The sequence below is a fragment of the Apodemus sylvaticus genome, chromosome 5, assembly GCF_947179515.1.
Source record: "Apodemus sylvaticus chromosome 5, mApoSyl1.1, whole genome shotgun sequence".
NCBI classification, from domain to species: Eukaryota; Metazoa; Chordata; class Mammalia; order Rodentia; family Muridae; genus Apodemus; species Apodemus sylvaticus.
Genome location: NC_067476.1, coordinates 32,090,950 through 32,111,362, shown reverse-complemented (window position 1 = coordinate 32,111,362; position 20,413 = coordinate 32,090,950). Strand labels below are relative to the sequence as shown.

General features: G+C 41.1%; 1 protein-coding gene across 2 annotated transcripts in view; it reads left to right on the top strand.

Moving 5' to 3' along the window:
* The window catches only part of Neb (nebulin), a 193,761-nt gene that overhangs the window by 108,135 nt on the left and 65,213 nt on the right, over positions 1-20,413 (top strand). Inside the window, exons 77-97 of one of the 2 annotated variants that reach the window (XM_052182469.1) lie at positions 662-766; positions 894-1,001; positions 2,021-2,332; positions 2,941-3,144; positions 3,926-4,030; positions 5,009-5,116; positions 6,521-6,832; positions 12,224-12,427; positions 12,768-12,872; positions 13,881-13,985; positions 14,085-14,396; positions 15,234-15,338; positions 15,889-15,987; positions 16,201-16,302; positions 16,418-16,525; positions 17,153-17,464; positions 18,608-18,712; positions 18,828-18,932; positions 19,240-19,344; positions 20,038-20,145; positions 20,249-20,362. In XM_052182469.1, the coding sequence (XP_052038429.1) occupies positions 662-766; positions 894-1,001; positions 2,021-2,332; positions 2,941-3,144; positions 3,926-4,030; positions 5,009-5,116; positions 6,521-6,832; positions 12,224-12,427; positions 12,768-12,872; positions 13,881-13,985; positions 14,085-14,396; positions 15,234-15,338; positions 15,889-15,987; positions 16,201-16,302; positions 16,418-16,525; positions 17,153-17,464; positions 18,608-18,712; positions 18,828-18,932; positions 19,240-19,344; positions 20,038-20,145; positions 20,249-20,362 (3,243 nt within the window). The remainder of the gene's footprint in view (positions 1-661; positions 767-893; positions 1,002-2,020; positions 2,333-2,940; positions 3,145-3,925; positions 4,031-5,008; positions 5,117-6,520; positions 6,833-12,223; positions 12,428-12,767; positions 12,873-13,880; positions 13,986-14,084; positions 14,397-15,233; positions 15,339-15,888; positions 15,988-16,200; positions 16,303-16,417; positions 16,526-17,152; positions 17,465-18,607; positions 18,713-18,827; positions 18,933-19,239; positions 19,345-20,037; positions 20,146-20,248; positions 20,363-20,413) is intronic. The other variant, XM_052182470.1, reaches the window with a different exon arrangement.

Genomic DNA, 20,413 nt, shown 5'->3' with positions numbered 1-20,413 from the left:
TGCTTTTCTACAGAGTCCCATCTATCTGTTTATCCTTTATCAAATCAGTAAGCACACTAACTTTTCATTGAATTGTGTGAATTGTCCTAGCCCTGCCTAGATGTCTTTCAGTCATTCTGCAAGTGAGAAAGTTTGTAGAATAAAAATCCAGAAATTATTTTCACTACACCACACCTATCCAGGACAGCCAGAAAGAAGAACAGAGAGAGAGATAGAGACAGAGACAGAGAGAAAGACAGAGATGAACACAGAGACAGAGATACATATTATAATCCAATAATCACCAAAAGATACCATTATCCACTTGTGAACAGGAGTGTGGAGAGTACACACCCTTCTCAAGAGCACTCAGCTTATAGTAAGTCTCATCCTGTGGCTGACTTCTCTGTGTTTGATCTCTGCTATATTGCAGATGTATAACCCAGTGCCCTACAGAGCTTTTATGAGGAAGTTCAGGGTTTCACTGGGTGAAACCGATTCATAATTAGACCATTGTATTGCTTTATGGGAGCTCTACAGCCATGTTTTAGTTGTTTCAATGTTGCCATGTTTTATTGACTGCTACCTAACAAGGCTTTATTTGTAGTAAAATTAGTGACATTTGACACTAACTGTAACGTTACTGGCTTCTGCAGAAGGTTTTATTCTTCCTTCTCCACAGCATTTGTACACAGAAGCTTGGGATGCTGACAAAGCCACTATCCATGTCATGCCAGACACGCCTGAGATCCTGCTGGCCAAGAGCAATTCTGCCAATATCAGCCAAGTAAGAGATGTGCTTGGGTGTTGCTTAAGTCTTTGTAGAAACCATTAAAATAATCTTCCGCCTTAATAGTGTCTCCTCTGGTGTCTAAAACAGTTCCATTTTCTGTTATGTCTTCCTTTCTACCTAGAAACTATATACCAAGGGATGGGATGAATCAAAGATGAAGGACTATGACCTGAGAGAGGATGCTATTTCCATCAAAAGTGCCAAGGCCTCCAGGGACATTGCCAGTGATGTGAGTTCCTTCCCTTTAGATCCTGCGCAACAGTCTGACTAGTGGACCACTTTGTAATTGCATCTATGTGCATTTCCCCAGACCTTTCCCCTTGTTTTTGCAGAGAATACATTTTGAAATTAAATTTGCTGCAAGGAAAGTTCTCCACAATAAGGATATATCAATCATTACAGTCTTTTAAATTTAATTTACTCTATATTGTGCCTGCATGTATGTACATGCAGCATGTGACTGTGAATATTGTATTCAAAGGGCCCTGAAGAGGGCAGCAGAGCCTCTAGTGACTTGGCATGTAGGTGCTGGGAACAATACTTTGTCTTCTGGAAGAACAGCCAATACTCTTAACCACTCTACTATCTCTTCAGCCCCATTATTTTCATGATAGCATAAAAATGTAAACATTGTATCGGCTGTCAGAAAGCAGGGGTTTGAAATTCTTGTACATTTCTCTTTTTTTATTCGATATATTTTTTATTTACATTTCAAATGATTTCCCCCAGCGGTGGTGGTGCATGGCTTTAATCCCAGCATCTGGGAGGCAGAGGCAGGCAGATTTCTGAGTTTGAGGCCAGTCTGGTCTACAAAGTGAGTTCAGGACAACCAGGGCTATACAGAGAAACCCTGTCTTGAGAGAGAGAGAGAGAGAGAGAGAGAGAGAGAGAGAGAGAGAGAGAGAAGGAAGGAAGGAAGGAAGGAAGGAAGGAAGGAAGGAAAGGAAGGAAGGAAGGAAGGAAGGAAGGAAGGAAAGAAAGAAAGAAAGAAAGAAAGAAAGAAAGAAAGAAAGAAAGAAAGAAAGAAAGAAAGAAAGAAAGAAAGAAAGAAAGAAAGAAAGCATTGGGTTCCCCTTTTCTGGCCCCCCCACTCCCCGAAAATCACATAAGCCCCCTTCCCTCCCATCCTGTTCTCCCATCCACCCCTTCCCACTTCCCTGTTCTGGTTTTGCACCTATACTGCTACACTGAGTCTTTTAGAACCAGTAACTTAAACCTGTTTTTCTGAACCTGTCTCTGGCATTTTAGTACAAATATAAGGAAGCCTATGAAAAACAGAAGGGCCACCACATCGGGGCCCAGAGTGTCGAAGATGATCCCAGGATCATGTGTGCCATGCACGCAGGGAAGATTCACAGTGACAGGGAGTACAAGAAGGAATTCCAGAAATGGAAGACCAAATTCAGCAGCCCTGTGGACATGCTGGGCTTGGTGCTAGCCAAGAAATGCCAGACTCTGGTCAGCGATGTGGACTACAGGAACTTCCTGCACAACTGGACTTGCCTGCCTGACCAGAACGACATTATTCAAGCAAAGAAGGCCTATGAGCTGCAGAGTGATGTATGTAACATCAACTTGGGAAAGAGGGTGAAGGAGGCAGAAATATTTGTTAGTTGTGCAATCGGGGGCCCCTGGGTGTAGATGTGTAGCCTATGTTTAATCCAGGGAAGCGTCATTCACACTGTTAATACCTCGATAAAAATACCTAGGGGTTAATACCAAGGCCATGCCTTTTATTTCCAAACAATTTTTTCATGTTCTTTGTAATTTCTAGAAAATAAAACAGATACAATAAATTTGAACATTTAAGGATAATTATCACCAATTCCAAAACATTGAACAGTATATGAGTCATTTATCACAGGATTAAAATGGAAAGAGATTCAACAGAAGTTCCCTTTAAATCTTTTCAATTACATAATTGCCTTAAAGGTTCAAATAATTATATTGTGGCATTCATAAATACTATTAATATAGAAAGTAGAAATAACTATGCTTTTACAAATGACTTTTGTCATCAGTATCAAAACCCCCTCTAAGGACAAAGTTCTTCATTGTGTACGACCAACATTCCCCTTGCTTCCTGCCTCTTTCCTCAAACCCTTGGGTTTTCAGCTAGCAGGGGGCGTGTCTAACATTTGGAACACTTTGCTCTGACATCTTGGTAGAGTGTGTATAAAGCGGATCTGGAGTGGCTGCGTGGCATTGGCTGGATGCCGGAAGGCTCTGTAGAAATGACCAGAGTGAAGGGCGCTCAAGACCTTGTGAACGAGAGACTGTATAGGACTCGACCGGAAGCCTTGAAGTTCACCTCCATTGTCGACACTCCAGAAGTTGTCCTGGCAAAAGCCAATTCTTTGCAAATGAGTGAGGTAAGAGCCATCCAACTACTGAGCTCCCATGGTTCTGGACACAGTGTTCAGATGACAGTAGATAAAGCTGAGGAAACAGGTTGTTTTCTTCAAAACATTTTATTGAGGGTGCAAGTCTGAGGGTCTCTTGACTAGCTTAATGCAGTCACATTGAAAGTATAACTCTGCTGGGGGGAATGTGTCTTTCCCTTCTCACAGGGACTTTCAAGCATTAAACTTAAAGGTCTCACTCCATAGCAATTCAAGGAATTAAGTATTTAACTCTTATTAGAACTGAGGCATGGACATGGTGCTATATAATAGTGTACCATTGCATGAGTCAAGATTTCCCAGAGAAACTGATCCAGAGGGATTTATATTCAAATGTATATATAGAAAAAGAGATTACAACTTTAAGAAATTGGCTCATGCCATTATGTAGGCTGGCAGTTCCAGAATCTTCAAGATAGAGTATCAGGTTGGAGACCCAAGGAAGAATGACAGTTTGATGTCACGGGTGGTGACAGAGTTCCTTCTCAACAGGGGAAGGGAGAATGTTACAGCCTTCAAAAGAGGGATGAGGTCCATCCACACATTGGGGACCATTTTTTGTTATTTGAAGTCTACGGAATGTCAGGCTCTATGTCTGAATACCACTGTTTATTCAAATTAAAGTATCAAATTAGCCATTATAAGTACATATGGAAACATTTGATTTTAAGTAAAATTGTTGGCAGGGCTTAATGTTTCAGCTATCCATTCTCTGCTGCTGAGATCGTGATGTTTCCTTTTTGGTCCACAGAGGCTGTATCAGGAAGCCTGGAATAAGGATAAAACCAACATCACCATCCCCTTGGACACGCCGGCGATGCTACAGGCCCAAATCAATGCCTTGCAGATTAGCAATGTAAGAGGAATAAGCATGGAGTGCAAAAAAGGGCTTTATCTCCTGGATCATGAGCGATGCTCATGGATTTTGGCACTATTTATTTTTTCCTTAGCACCCATAGGTAGAAGCTCTGTCTTTAAGAGGTCAGCATAGCTGCATGGCTGAGTGCCTAGACTCTAGATGTTCTCCCTCCAGCCTTGCCTCCATCTTCCCATAGCCAGTGTCTGTGACTTAATTACTTACGGGTTCCTGCAAGTACTTAAATCTTAGTCAAGCACCTCCATGCTCAACAGCATCTACTGTCATCTCAGGTCTTCTGATAATATCTTTTTGTTTGACATCCCAAAGCCAAGTGATGGGCAAGGGAAATTTTTAATTATATTCAAAGAACAAGAGATTAATGTTACATTCTTCCTGTATCAAAAAAACTCCTGAGCTTTGGGCAGTGGTGGTGCACACTTTTAATCCCAATTTGGGGGAGGCAGAGGCAGGTGGGTGGATCTTTATGAGTTCAAGGCCAGCCTGGTCTCCAGAATGAGTCTCAGGACAGCCAGGGATACACAAAGAAACCCTGGCTCAAAAATAACAAGGTATGGGGTGGGGGTAGATGGGGGGCGAGGGACAGAGAAGAGAAGATAAGTAAAGTCTCAGTTAAAGGGCAAAAGGGCAAAATGAAAGGAAAATCCTCATCAGGTCTTCCTGGACCTTAATAAAGCATCCCTGGCTTCACCCTTCATTCTGAAATCTCTATGTACTTGGGCAGGGAGATATTTTCAAACACACATCAAGGTGTGATGTCCAGTCGTTGGTACCGCTGGATGCTTGGGTTTAAATTTTACATCAGAGGTTTCCTCTACTACAAAGTAAACATCCAACAGCAAAGGACCCCAGAGATGCATGTCTTCCTTACACCCCCTTGATATCATGGGTCATGATATGTGGTATGTGTGCTATGAGTCTGTATTTCCTAAGCAAACCTGTCTTCTGGCTCACTAGAAACTCTACCAAAAAGACTGGGATGAAGCCAAGCAGAAAGGCTACGACTTAAGAGCAGATGCCATTGAAATCAAGCATGCCAAAGCCTCCAGAGAGATTGCCAGCGAGGTAACTTTCTTCTGTTTGCTTTGGGGTTTTCTTCTCCGTAAAACAAAGACTGTTTGAAGAATCTTGTTTTCTTTTCATAATCCATGCAAACATTGTCATTTTATCTTGGGCTTAAGACATTCTCTACTTGAAATATTAAAAGGGATAAAAATGTTATAGTTAAAAATAAATGTAGATATAATTTCTGTGTTTATTAGCAGCAACAAAAATATCATAAAAACACCTTTAAATTTTTGGATGAAAATTCAGGAACCAATACAATGTCATTTTATACCCCAAAATATTTCTGGCATTCTTCACAGTATAAGTGATGATCATTCTGTACACCCCTTAAGACTTGAGATCATATGTTATATCAAATATTTTATGCTAGAGACTTCTGTATAATATCTCAGCAATGTTTTCAAGTTTACTTCTTGCTAATTTAAAATTCACTAGCAGTAACATAATTGTCCTCTAAACTGTCCCACGATCCAAGCTCCAGCTTTTAAACACTCCTTCCATAAGCTGGTGTGCTGGCCCATGTCTTTAATCCCAGTACTCAGGAGGCAGAGGTAGACAGATATGACTTTCCCATTAGCCTGCTCTACAGAGTGAGCCAGGGCTACACAGAAAAACCTTCTCAACAAACAAACAAACAAACAAAACAACAAGCCACTCCTAACTCCTTCCTCTCCTCCCTCTCTATGCTTTATCTGTAGACAGAGCTGCGTCCTCCTCTGTTTCATCTCTTAACCACCAGTACCCACACCTTAATCCCAGTTTTCTCCCTTTGATCCAAATATTTTCAAGTTGTCTAAACACAAAAAAGAAAAGGGCACCATCTCCCTCCAGAGCAGATCAGGTGAAAGCTCTTGTCCACAGACATCTCCTGCTTGAAACCAGTGATCTTGTTTTATGAAAAATGTATATATTTCTTCCCATCTCTAAAATCATGCCTACCTGGGGTCCCTTCAGCACCCTGGGGGTCTGTCTGACTGAGCCCTCCACCTACCCAATAACCTTATTTCTTTCTTTTGAATGATAGGATATTGTAGGATCTGTCTCACAACACTAGGAGAATTAACTATGATTATAATTGCCACTATTTATTTTTGAATGTAAAAAGTCTCATCAGTTTCATATAGTTAAACCTCACATACCTGAAGCTCTCGTAGTATGTCTGGTAAACAGTGTTTGCTCAGAAATGTTATGTTTTTATATTATTTTAATTCACCATAATGTTTTCTTCCTGATCCATTCATCTGCCTAGAATAGTCCTGACTTCTTTTAAACTGAAATATATAATGACTTCCAGTGTTGAACCAATTTGAAGATTAAGAAGATTAAGATTCTGAAATCACTTAAAGAAAAATATAAATATATTATTTGTTTCTCCCTCTATTTTTTTCCTCACCATTTTAGTACAAATACAAAGAAGGTTACAGAAAGCAGCTAGGTCACCATGTGGGCTTCCGCAGCCTGCAAGATGACCCCAAGCTGGTCTGGTCTATCCACGCTGCTAAGATCCAGAGTGACAGAGAGTACAAGAAAGCCTATGAGAAGTCGAAAGGCATTTACAACACACCCTTGGATATGATGTCAATTGTTCAAGCCAAGAAATGCCAGGTCCTGGTCAGTGACGTGGATTATCGCAACTACCTGCACCAGTGGACGTGCCTGCCGGATCAGAACGACGTGATCCAGGCTAAGAAAGCCTACGAGCTGCAAAGCGATGTGAGTGTGTGTTAGCCCAGGGAGATGGAATGTGTGTGGTTAATTGTAGTGTGTGCATCATTTAGGGAGCATCATTTAGGGAGCAATCTTAATAAGACTGAGGCATTCTGCAGAGCCCATGGTAATAATAGTAGTCATCCCAACATTTTCTATCTGGTGAAGGATTCTTACTGATGATAGTAGGAGCCTATTCACCAAGAACTTTTTTTTAAAAAAATCAGTCTTATTCTGTAATTAAATAGAAAGTTTCAGTCCCCCTGTTCTGACCTTTGCATGATCCACATAACAGGAACAGATAGAAAACATATGGAAATATTAGTTTAATTCAGGTGACACATGTAGAAAATAATATGGAGTTATTTCCTTACTATACATACATTTAAAGGGCTCCTTCCCTAATAGTCCTACAGCTGTTTTTCTCAGTGGCTCATGAAAGACACACTTCAAGCACTAAGCACAAAATCTCAGCCCAGTACAAAAGCAAAACTATGTGTCAGTGTCATCTCTGGTTCTACCCTTTGCTGTTCCTCATCCCACCACTCGTGAGCTGTGCTCTAGTTCCCACACGAGACCGTGAACATCTCCTAAAGACAGGTGGCAGAGACATAGCATGCAAAGACTCAGTTTAATCTAAATGGCGTCTGTCTGACGTAAGCAGGGCTTCTCGTGGTCTTCCACTGTCAAGTTCCCCTGGCTAAACCTGCGTCCTCCCCCTGTGTGCTTCTCACCTCCATACAGAATGTGTACAAGTCAGACCTGGAATGGATGAAGGGTATCGGATGGTTGACGGAGGGCTCCGTGGAGGTGACGAGAGTGAAGAATGCTCAGAATCTTTTGAATGAAAGGTTGTATCGGATAAAACCTGAGGACTACAAATTCACGAGTATTGTCGACACCCCAGAGGTGATCTTGGCGAAGACCAATGCTCTGCAAATCAGTGAGGTAGGCTGGTGTGGTTGTGTTTCCAAGACAAAGCTCAATGAAGGGGAACTCGGTTTGTGAACTTCAAATTGCCAGTATTATGGGAAGTAGGATCTGGGGCACAGCTGAGTCCAGATGTTCACAGTCAGTTCACCATCTCTGTCAAGACTACTAGATCCAGATTCTGATGCAGATTTTAATTGCATTTGAAGATTCAAACTGAAATGCAACTTAACACTATAATCATAAAATTGTCACCTATCTATGGCTATTTAATCATGACATAGGCTGAGAAGTCCCAGGGCAGTTCCATCTTTAGACACCATGACAGTTATTTTGGCTAAGAAAGCAAACTCCTAATTAGTACTGTATGCTATCAGAATTTCTATAATATAGACTTAAGAGTCACATAATTAGATGTGGTAATTGGACAAGAATTTTTATTACCATATTTAAATATATTGTATTATATATGAATTATTCATGAAGTTATTTGTACGTAAAAAATTATATATATGTATGTATGTATGTATGTATGTATGTCAACAGTAACAGCCAGCAGTAACTTTTAATTTTAAACACTAACTCATGTGGTTTGTGTCTTTCTACTCTTCCTTTCTGTTGTTACTCTTCACATTGACCAGCCGTTGTATCGTGATGCCTGGGACAAAGAGAAGGCTAACGTGAATGTACCTGCTGACACACCTGTGATGTTGCAGTCCAAACTGAATGCCATCCAGATTAGCAATGTAAGAAGACTTTCTAGGATTTGGTTCACAGAACTCTGTCTACCAAACTTCTCCTTCCTGTGTATCCAACAAAAGTTAGGCAAAAAGCATGGCCCTTTTATTTCTAGTTTTTAACACACTAGAAAAAGGCAATGGTTTCTCAAATGTAAAACAAAATATAACCTAGAGATATTTGTAGTGTAATACTTAGTTTTTTTTTCAGTGAACTATCATTTTTTTCCTTTAAATGCCAACAAATGTAAAGTTTTGTGATTTTTTTATTTTGTTTTATTTACTGTCTCTGAAATTTCTGTCATAAAAAAAAATTGGAGATTCCTTTACTATAAATCATTGAAAATGCATGTGAAATCAAATTAAGCATGAAACTTGTCTGTCCTATAAACCTTAAGAAGATTTATGTAGAGCAGACTGTTAGCAGTAGTTCATTTTCTACGGCCCGTTACATAGGGTTTTATTGTCAGTGTAAAATGCCACTTTACTGCTAACAGCTGTTCTTGATCAGTAATGCTGACTCGACAGCTCCCTCTTCAGACTGACTGTGGCATTGCAATCCCCTTTTGCAGAAACAGTATCAGAAGGCTTGGGAAGATGTCAAGATGACGGGTTATGACATCCGTGCAGATGCCATTGGGATCCAGCATGCCAAGGCTTCTCGGGATATTGCCAGTGACGTAAGAGCACTTCCTTGTCCATGTTCAACACGCTGACTTGTATACACATAGGGAGTTTGACTTAATTCCTCAGAAATTACACTAGAATGCCAATAATTTTTCTCAGGATATTATTTTAAAATTCCAAATTCCAGAACAACTTGTTCAGTGCTTTGAAGAGCACACATTTGTTGGGTTAATTAATATAAAAAAATTTATTACCCTGAAGTGTGACACATATACTATTTGTGAATAATTTGAGGCAGTACAGGGAAAGTATTTTAATACTAAAATTTATTTTACCAGAATGGGCATGCTGATGATCCTATGTTATATATTTAAAAGTCATTTTTAAAAAATAAGTTTATAATTTGAAAATAACTTTAAGCGACTAATTTCATTTGAAGTGATAGGGTTGTGGTTGTTTATGACAAAACATCTGAAGGTAGCTAAGAGTGACTGGACTCTGGGAGATGCTGGTGAGGCTTGAGGGTCTAGAGAGATGTCCAGGAGACAGAGCTTATCTTCAGGGTACCCACAGTGTTTCCAGACACTCTTAGAAAGCAAATTAACATAACAGTGAAAAAATTACAGTGTAAACTTAGGGGGGAAATAGTGTCTAAAATAAGAGTGACCCAAGGGAGGCAAGATTGTTGTCAGTGGAAAAATACTGTATGTTGGAAAATCAAGCATGGGAAACCTGATCTTCCTTCTTGTCCCATATTTCCCAGTACCTGTACAAGACAGCCTATGAGAAGCAGAAAGGCCATTACATTGGATGTCCCAGTGCCAAGGAAGACCCGAAACTGGTCTGGGCAGCAAACGTGTTGAAGATGCAAAATGATAGGCTGTACAAAAAAGCCTACAATGATCACAAGGCCAAGATCTCCATCCCAGTGGACATGGTGTCCATCAATGCTGCCAAGGAGGGCCAGGCGCTGGCCAGCAATGTGGACTATCGGCAGTACCTGCACCAGTGGTCTTGCTTTCCTGACCAGAATGATGTGATCCAAGCCAGGAAAGCCTACGACCTGCAGAGTGATGTAAGTGTCCCCCAGGAAGAAAACCTTCTGTGGCTTGGCCTTCTGACACCCGCCATTGCTCTAGAAACCCTAACTCTGCCCATGTAAGCATACCCCTTTCCTGTTTTGCCAGAGCTATTGATTGGCTATATTTTATGGCAAGATTTGTTTGGGAGGTTCTAATTTTCACTGCTAAGGTGCTACCAAAAAATTTTTAGGAGATTTGCTGAGGTGTTTAACACTTATGGTTTGTTCAGTGAAAGAATATCCATGGCCCTTCAGTTATGTACTGAAGAACAATATGGATATATTCCTTGGAATTAATTTCAAAGGCTAGTGACGTGTTCTGAATTCACCTATTCCCCTGAACAAGATGTTCTCTTTTTTTTTAAGAATTATTATTTTTTATTATATATATTTGAGATGTTCTTGACATATGTTTTTATCTTAGCCAAAACATTTTTAGATTTTATTCATATGCCAATTCAATTTTTCTAAAATGATAGATTCTATAAGGTTGTATATTTCTCTTTAAAAATATTTACTTGTTTCTTTTATGTGTATGGCTGTTTGGTCTGCATATATGTCTGCACGCCATGTGTATGTCTGGTGTCCACAGAGGTACTAGGAGTAGAGTTATGCTGTTTTCAGCTGCCACAGTGGTGTTGGGATTGAACCTGGGTCCTCTGAAAGAACCCCAAATGCTCTTAACCACTGCCCCACGTTTCCAGCCCAAGGTTATATGTTTCTTGTGTAGAATGGACATATTCTTTTAATTTTCTGAACTTGTCTTCATTATTCGTCAAAAGATGCTAATTAAATTTTGAATGAGTTGTTAAAGGTGGTATACCTATTAATGACTTGAGTTTCCAGGTTTTAGCAGAAACTGCATTAGTATATTGAGGCACGTGTTTAAATCAGTTCTTTTAAAAATGGGACAGGGAACCATGAATTTTGTAGCTGTCTTATCTAAACACTGCAGTGTGTGATGTCATCCTTTTTGAGATTTTTCTAGTATTTTCAGTCTCTTACTCCCACTTGACATTTGGGTCCCATAGCTAGTTATTAAAATACCATTTCTAACCAATGGCTTTTTATATTAATTGCTGGTGTTTTAACAGTAGAACTGTTTAATCTGCTTTACTTTTATATGTGGTATGATAATCAAGAACATGCCAGATCCCAGTTGGAAGAGGACTATCTTAGATAAAGAAAAGTCAGGCCAGGCCAAAATTGTGCAGTTGGTTTTGAATTCTTAATTATCCTCCTAAAAATACTTATTAAACATGCCACGAACCAGGCATTGTATTAGCACAAAAGATGTGATGGCAAGTAGAGAAGGAAGAGCAGGATGGGGTTCTTGGGGTGAGGGAGGTCACAGTGATGCAGAATGCATGGAAGTGGAATGGCTCAGAACCGAGACTGAGGCACCATGGAAAGAGAAGTGGGACATTCCTAGGGAGGAGTGCTGATTTAGCAGGCTTATGATGGTGAAAGGGGGTGGGGGGAGGGCTGTATCACAGGGACACTCAGAGATGGCCCGAGTGATCAGTGCAGAGGGAATGGGTGACGGAGGTCCAAAGAGTAGGTGGTGACAGGCACCGGATCAAAGTCCCTGATGAACGTGATGAAGTCTTTGATCCTGAGACCAGTGGGAACTCTAGGGTGGGGATTTAGTGGTGCCAGATTTGAGCTGAGGACTTTGAAAAGGTTGCTCTGGTTATGCAGAGAACCATTATTACAACTTTGAAAGTCCACATTGGCTAGTGTAGTGATAGCCTAGATAATCAGTCAGAAATCATCCATGCATACGCCCAACTGGAGGACTGCTTCTGCACATGCGCATAGATGCCTTGGTATAGAACCCTGGCACACGGAACATCGAAATAAAACACTGCGGAGGGGGCGGGGGATATGTCTGGCAAGCGTTCTTTTAAATTATTGCTTGTGTAGTATAAAATACTAGATAAGGAAAATGGCTTCCTTGTTTTATTGTTACAGTCAGGAAGAGATAATGCTGCTTCTTTGTAACTGTGCCTTCTCCCCCAGGCCATCTACAAGGCTGACTTGGAGTGGCTGCGTGGCATTGGCTGGATGCCAGAAGGGTCTCCTGAAGTACTGAGAGTCAAAAATGCCCAGGAGATCCTGTGCGACAGCATCTATCGGACCCCCGTAGTGAAGCTCAAGTATACAAGCATCGTGGACACACCCGAAGTTGTCCTTGCTAAGTCAAATGCTGAAAATATTAGTATTGTGAGTTACTATTGTTTTTCTATGCATTAAAATTGAATTCAAGCTATAAATCATAATGAATAATTACTTTAGCCATCTATCTTTAAGAAAAATATCAATAAATGTAAGCAGCTTTGATAGCATAGTTTTGAATGTTTTTAAGACCTAAATACTAATAAAGAGTACTAATAATTTTCTTACAAATTTTGAGTAACTTCTATTCAAAAAAACCTTCACCTTATTATGAAAAGATAACCTTAGATTAGACCCCCCCAAAAAAAATAGTGACAGGTTGTTCACTGAAACTAGTATAATTATAAACCATCAACTGATTTCTGTTATTTTCTGGTTCGTTCCACAGCCAAAATACAGAGAAGTTTGGGACAAAGATAAGACTTCCATCCACATCATGCCAGACACGCCCGAAATTAATCTCGCAAGAGCAAATGCTCTCAACGTGAGCAACGTAAGTATTGCAGCAGACTCTGTCATGGGCAGAAGGTCACCCAGCTGCGGCCTCTATACGACCGGGGTCTATCTGTGTAGCCAACGGGGAGAGGATTCCTCACTGGCAGCACAGGGCCAAGAGTGAGGAGCAGAGCAGAACTCTGGTCCCAAAGACGTTTTTTCCTCTTTACAGAAAGCAAATCAACTTTTAAACTAGACCCACCTAAAATCCACTCAAACAGAAATCTTAAATGAAAATTCACACAGCACTTAACCGTACTTACAAGTATAAAATTCACCTGAAGACTCAGCTATGCCAAATTTAGGACACAATTGATAGTTATGACACTGTCGTGCTGTTATTCACTGTCCCCCATGGAAGTCCCCATGCTGATCAGTAGGATTTTTAAATTATATGTTTAAATCACTGTCATTTCTGAGTCTTTCTACCATGGTCTATGTAGAAGGTAGCCATTAAAATGTGTGTGGTCCATGTATGTCTCAGGCACTTACTGGCCAGATGCCATCATTTTTGATAGTTCTTAGCAATGCAAAGAAATACATAATGGAAATTCTGCACTGTCCTTCTGTGATAGTTCTAGTCATCTCACTTTTAGAGTAGAAAATAAACACCTTGGAGGGAGTGATAAATAACTATATACATATACATATACATATACAGATACATATACATATACATAACATACACATACATAACATATACACATGTACATACATATACATCCAATTATACTTATCAGATATGATATACTTGAACAGCATGTACTATCAGTCATAGAAAAGTGAAAAGGTTATATTGGAAAGAAAAAAATTTCAAAAAGTGTAAAACATTTCCAATGATAGAAACAGCAAAGTTGAGCTGACGATACAGACTGTAGCGTCGGACTTCTCCACCGCTCTCTGTACACTGACACTAAAACGGAAAATGAGCCAGGCTTTGGATGGCCACATGTCAGCTGTGATGAATGGGAACAACTTCACCTCTTCTACCATTTCTTCTCTTCAGAAACTCTACCGAGAGGGCTGGGACGAAGTGAAGATGAGCTGTGACGTCCGGCTGGATGCCATCCCCATCCAGGCCGCCAAGGCCTCCAGGGAGATTGCCAGTGATGTAAGTGAGCCTCTGATACCTTTGGGCGTGTTCCAGCAAGCTCTCTGTGTACGCCCGAGGACACGCTGTGACCCATCTGCTCTGCTTTTTAATCTCCAGTATAAATACAAGCTTGACCACGAGAAGCAGAAGGGACACTACGTGGGCACCCTCACAGCTAGGGATGACAACAAGATCCGGTGGGCCCTCATCGCTGGCAAGATTCAAAATGAAAGGGAGTACAGGCTGCAGTGGGCCAAATGGAAGACCAAGTTCCAGAGCCCGGTGGACATGCTTTCTATCTTGCATTCGAAGAAGTGCCAGACACTGGTCAGCGACATTGACTATCGCAATTACCTACACGAGTGGACGTGCATGCCTGACCAGAATGATGTGATTCAGGCCAAGAAAGCCTACGAGCTGCAGAGTGATGTGAGTGCTCTGCACTGTATCATCTCCCTAGGGCTCCCAGAAAGGCCAGGGCATTGACTAACTTGGTCACAACTACACGGCTTCACCCAGCCAAGAGTCTGACAGGAGTTAGGCCTTGCAGTGTGACATCAGAATCAACAAGGCCAGGAAGGAGCTAAACTTGTGAGGAAACAAATGGCAGTGTAGATGAGTGTAGGTCTTGATGGAGGGTCAAAATAAAAGCCTACTGTGGAAAATCAGTGGGAAATTTGTGGTAGTCCACATCTACAATCCTAGCACTTGGGAGCCAGAGGCAAGAGGATTGCTGCACCTTCAAGGTCAGCCTGGTCTAAATAGAGAGATCCAGCCAGTGCGACAGACACATAGTTCGATCCTGTTGTGAGGCAGGAAGGGATGAGACTGAACCATTATGGAAAATTATTATCAAGGTTTATATAAAGAAAAACTATCAATAGTTCATACGCAGGATCTAGGCCCAGATACACTTTTTCAACTGACACAATTGTTTAGAGATCTTGAATTAAGTTGTCAAAATTTCAAATCATGGAAAAAAATTTTTTTGCAAGTCTAAGGTTTCCTATTACTCTTGAAAATTCTGAACATGCAGCTCCAGACAGGCACTGCCACTTGGCAATCATAACCTAGAGCTGAATTGAAGCTATCTCGTATTAAACAGGATGTCCTCCAGCTGCAACATGACCAGACTGCTTTTATTACATTTCCTCCCTGGTTGCTCAAATGTATCTTCCATTGCTGCTACACCGTTGTGTTTCCTCCTCAAACCAATAGGCTCTAGGAGTTAGACTTACTAAACTGACTCTGGCCTTGTTTTCACAGGCTGTTTACAAGGCTGACTTGGAATGGTTACGGGGAATTGGATGGATGCCAAATGATTCTGTCTCTGTCAATCATGCCAAACATGCTGCAGATATCTTCAGTGAGGTAACTCCCAAAACTTTGTATACACATTTTGCACATGTCCCTAGAAAATGAACAAAAGACCGGGGTCAAAATATAAATCAGTCACCTTGGGTCAGCATTTTAACTATGTTTCATGGCTGTAATTTAAGCCAGACGTTTTTTCAAAATACACTATACCTATCATACTTTGGGACCATATCCCTAACAGCATCGAACATAATCAGTGATGCATGGAATAGCACAAGTGGGAATTTTCTCTTGTCAACAATAGCAATTTCCAGGGGGAGAAGTTTGTCTCTTGGAAAGATGGAACATTATGATTTAAGTAACGATGAGACCTTGGGATGTGAGAATCCTTCTACTTGAACATCTCTGAACCCCTGGATTCAAACCCCAATATTAAAAAAATAATAATCTGTAGGTAGTATAATTAGACAATCTGGTTGTTTGAAAACTATAAAGCTAAATTGCTAAGAAAACGCCATTCACGGATGGTACTTTATGCCTCTGGAAGCTCCTCGCCGCTCACACATCTAGTGACTACAGCTGACAGATTTCTCTTTTCTCATAGAAAAAATACCGCACAAAAATAGAAACCCTCAACTTCACTCCTGTGGATGACAGAGTGGATTATGTGACAGCGAAACAAAGCAGTGAGATCCGAGATGATGTAAGTGGATAGTTGTAAAATCTTACAGCAGTGCCGTGACTGTGGCCAAAACTCCCTTCCTCTCGCAATGATTGAGCTAATACTCTCATCATCAGAATTATCTATGCTGGTAACATAGAGAGGTTTCTTACAGACAACAGAGAGATTTCACAGAGACAACAGAGAGATTTCTTAACATCAAGTAATCCCCCTCCCCATGCCTCTCATTTTTAGATTAAATATCGGAAAGACTGGAATGCCATCAAATCAAAGTATACCCTTACGGAAACTCCGCTGCTGCACACTGCCCAGGAGGCTGCCAGGATCCTGGACCAGGTAAGGATTTTTGCAGATGCCTCATGCTTGGAGATGGGTCTGTAGATTTACAAATGTGACCTCAATTTCCCCGTGACCCCACACTTAACCCCTAATGCGGCTCTTGGTCTTTTAGTACCTCTACAAGGAAGGCTGGGAGAAACAAAAAGCCACGGGCTACATTCTGCCACCTGATGCTGTACCATTTGTCCACGCCCATCATTCCAGCGATGTTCAGAGTGAGGTAACTTATCCCGAAATGACTGTACCCTGGAGAAGCTGGACCTTGGCAGAAAGGGACGCACATTGTGAAATACAGATGTCAACTTGAGGATGCTCCATCTCAGCTTGGTAGATGAGCCTGTGCTGGCTGAGGCCTGAGATAGCCCCTCTGTTTTCAGTCTTTTCACTTGGGTTGGTTTTGGTTCTGCTTTTTCTTGTATCATCTGGCTGCTATAAAATCTGCAGACTCCCAAATAAAGAAATAGCCATAATTAGAAAACAAGGCTATGAAGGCATGGAGTCCTATATAAAATGCTGTTTTAGGCAGGTATTGCCACACAAACCCACAACTGCAGAACTTAGAATGTGCAAGCATGAGGATCAGGAGTTCAAAGCCACCTTCAACTAGGTCTGAAGGCCAGCCTCCTCTCGGTGAGCTGAGAAACTGTCTAAAGCAACAGCAATGGCAGGTGTGGACTAGGTATTTCTTCGTGTCTATTTCAGTTGTATTTATTTATCTCAGTGGTTTTTTAAATCTCAGAATAGAAGTGTCTAAAAAAGTTCCCGCTTTTTCTCCTTCTTCATCAATCCCGCTTTGTTGCTGGGTGCTAATCGGAGCTTATGTGTTCTGTATTCTACCTCTCTACAGCTGAAATACAAAGCTGAACATGTTAAGCAGAGAGGTCACTACGTCGGGGTTCCTACAATGAGAGACGATCCTAAGCTGGTTTGGTTTGAGCACGCAGGCCAGATTCAGAATGACAGACTCTACAAGGAGAACTACCACAAGTCAAAGACCAAAATCAACATCCCTGCTGACATGGTGTCAGTTGTGGCTGCCAAGGAAGGGCAGAACCTTGTCAGTGATATCGATTACCGTCAATACCTACACCAATGGACGTGCCACCCAGACCAGAATGATGTTATTCAAGCAAAAATTGCCTATGACCTTCAGAGTGATGTAAGTAACTGTCATTTCTTGTTGTTTAGACTGTACCATACACTCTGAAAATAATAAGCAGCACTCCTTTTTTGACAGTTTGAACCATAAGCATTTAGTTTCATCCCTAAAAAGAGATGATGCTGGAGACTGAGCTGAGGTTTTAGTAGTCATAATTATAGGCAAAGAATGAAAAGCCTCCTTCTTCTTCACTGAACATCTTATTCTTTAAGACACTTAAAGAGGGCTGGAGAGATGGTTCAGCAGTTAAGAGCACTGACTGATCTTCCAGAGGTCCTGAGTTCAAATCCCAGCAACCACATAGTGGCTCACAGCCATCTGTAATGGGATCCATTGCCCTCTTCTTGTGTGTTGGAATATATGAAATAAATAAAGAAATCATTTTTAAAAAGACATTTAAGGAACTGCTTACAAGGGAGAGAGAGAAAGAGAGAGAGAGAACTATAAGCCCCCAGGAAGAGCCTTAGGAAAGCAAAGACAGCACATAATGTGGCACAGGCCACCTCACACTGAAACCTAGATGCGTGTCACAGTCCTATCTCCAATGTGGAAAACTCGACGTAGGTCTTTTCATCATTAACAGATAGAAAGGAGACTTCTTCATTGATTACTTCAAAATGACTGGTGTCTAACTTTACTCCAATCATCCACTCTTCCTTTTGTCTGGAGAGGGCTAGCCTGTCCAGGAGCTCGGGCAGGAGAGAAGGTGGTGATGGAACAAGCAGGCTTGTCCAGATTAGAGGAGATGCCATCCCATTTCCTAAACCTTCATGATCATTTACGTGTGCACTGTCCTACATTCCATCCAGGTAGCTCACTGTAGCAGATGTGAGGTACCCTGTCTACCTAAAACTGCAGCCCCTTTGGTAAACCTTTCCTATGTCAACAGCTCCTCAACTCCAGTATCACTCCAGTGAGCTAGCTCTTATAGCACATCAGTTTATACTGATTCCTTGAGGCACTGAACCCAAGGCCCTGTGCAGTCACAGGCTCAAGAAATAATACCAGGCTAAGTTGTGGCTGAATGAAGGAAACAGCAGCCACTAAAGAAAAATCCCACTAAATCTTCTGAAAATGTTGCCTGAATCCTCTGTGGTTCTCCTGTGTCACTTACAGCTCCCCTCATCTCTCCTCTCCCCTTAGAATGTCTACAAAGCTGACCTGGAATGGCTCCGAGGTATTGGCTGGATCCCTCTGGATTCTGTGGACCATGTGAGGGTTACAAAGAACCAGGAAATGGTGAATCAGGTATGCAGAGCCTGTTGGATTTCTAACCAAAAACTTACTTTCCTTACCTGCCTCACAGGGATGGGTGCCCTGTGGGGACAGACTGAGCTATCTTAATTGTCTCTATCCATTTCAGATAAAATACAAGAAAGACGCTCTTGACAACTATCCCAACTTTACAAGTGTGGTGGATCCTCCAGAGATTGTTTTAGCCAAGATTAACTCAGTCAATCAAAGTGATGTAAGTTCATTTTGTGTATGTTGAAATGCCTAGGCTGGGGAGCCGAGTGAATGATTAGTAGTCTTAGCTCTAGATAGGTGATAATTAGAAACTGAGAGAGGGGCAAGTCGTAAGGTACTCTTTGGCAATGGTATATACTGCACCCACTTTCAGATATCCTTATTCTTGACCAGAATATTCCAAAATGAACAGAAATTCAACCAACTGGTTAGATTTTTATGTATATGTAGATTATGTTTTTGAAATGTCTTAAAATTTTTTTAAATATATGTTTAGACTAACCAAATGTTTTTTCCCCTCTTTCTAGGTGAAATATAAAGAAACATTTAATAAAGCCAAGGGCAAATACATATTTTCTCCAGACACACCATACATCTCCCACTCCAAAGACATGGGGAAACTCTATAGTACTGTGAGTCCTATTTTATTTTATAACTTGTTTCCTAATTAAGCTCCTGTCCATATTCATATTCTTGACTTACTTCATAAACTGATGAACTTGGAAGGTGACTAGTTGTCTTCATTTCTTATCCTGACACAAATAAATGGGCAATAGTATATATAAGAAGTGCTCTCAGGGCTCTGGAGACAGCTCAAAGGATAGAGCAGGGGGAGATTACATTCCTCCTTAACAATAATATATACACAGTTCCAACCAACAAATGGAAGGTGTTTACTTACTTCCTACTTCCTAACTAACTCTGCTAATTAAAAGGAGTAGAGGAGAGAGATAGAGAGAGAGAGAGACAGAGAGACAGAGACAGACACACACACACACACACACACAGAGAGAGAGAGAGAGAGAGAGAGAGAGAGAGAGAGAGAGAGAGAACCTGTGTATCAGTACATAGCAATGCTTGGTAAGTCCTTCCTTGTGTAAAAATTTCTCATTATTTTTTCAAAGAGTCAACTCTGTTTAAGATGTCTCAGCTTGTAGATTTAATCAAATAACTCCCCTGTTCTAGACCAGGCACTCTAATGACTACAAATAAAGTTTTCATCCTTGCCTTGAACATAAACCTTCTGCCCCAACTTTAGTGGTTGTTTTAGTGCTATCTGAATATAGTTGGATGCAATTTTATTAACACATGTTTCTTTGCACCAGATACTGTACAAGGGAGCATGGGAGGGCACCAAGGCCTATGGCTACACCCTGGATGAGCGCTATATTCCGATCGTTGGAGCCAAGCATGCTGACCTGGTGAACAGTGAGGTCCGTTTGACACTTTTCCCCTCTTAGGATTAGAGCCTTTACTGGGGAACAGGAAGCTGAATAGAAAACTCCAGAAAGTCTCAATGTTGAATCCCTTTTTCAGCTTAAATACAAAGAAACCTATGAGAAGCAGAAAGGTCACTACCTGGCTGGAAAAGAAATAAGCGAGTTCCCTGGTGTGGTCCACTGCCTAGATTTCCAGCAGATGCGGAGTGCGGTAAGCAAGGCTTGCTTCCCTGTACAACTTCAGTGTGCTCTTGTGTCTGCC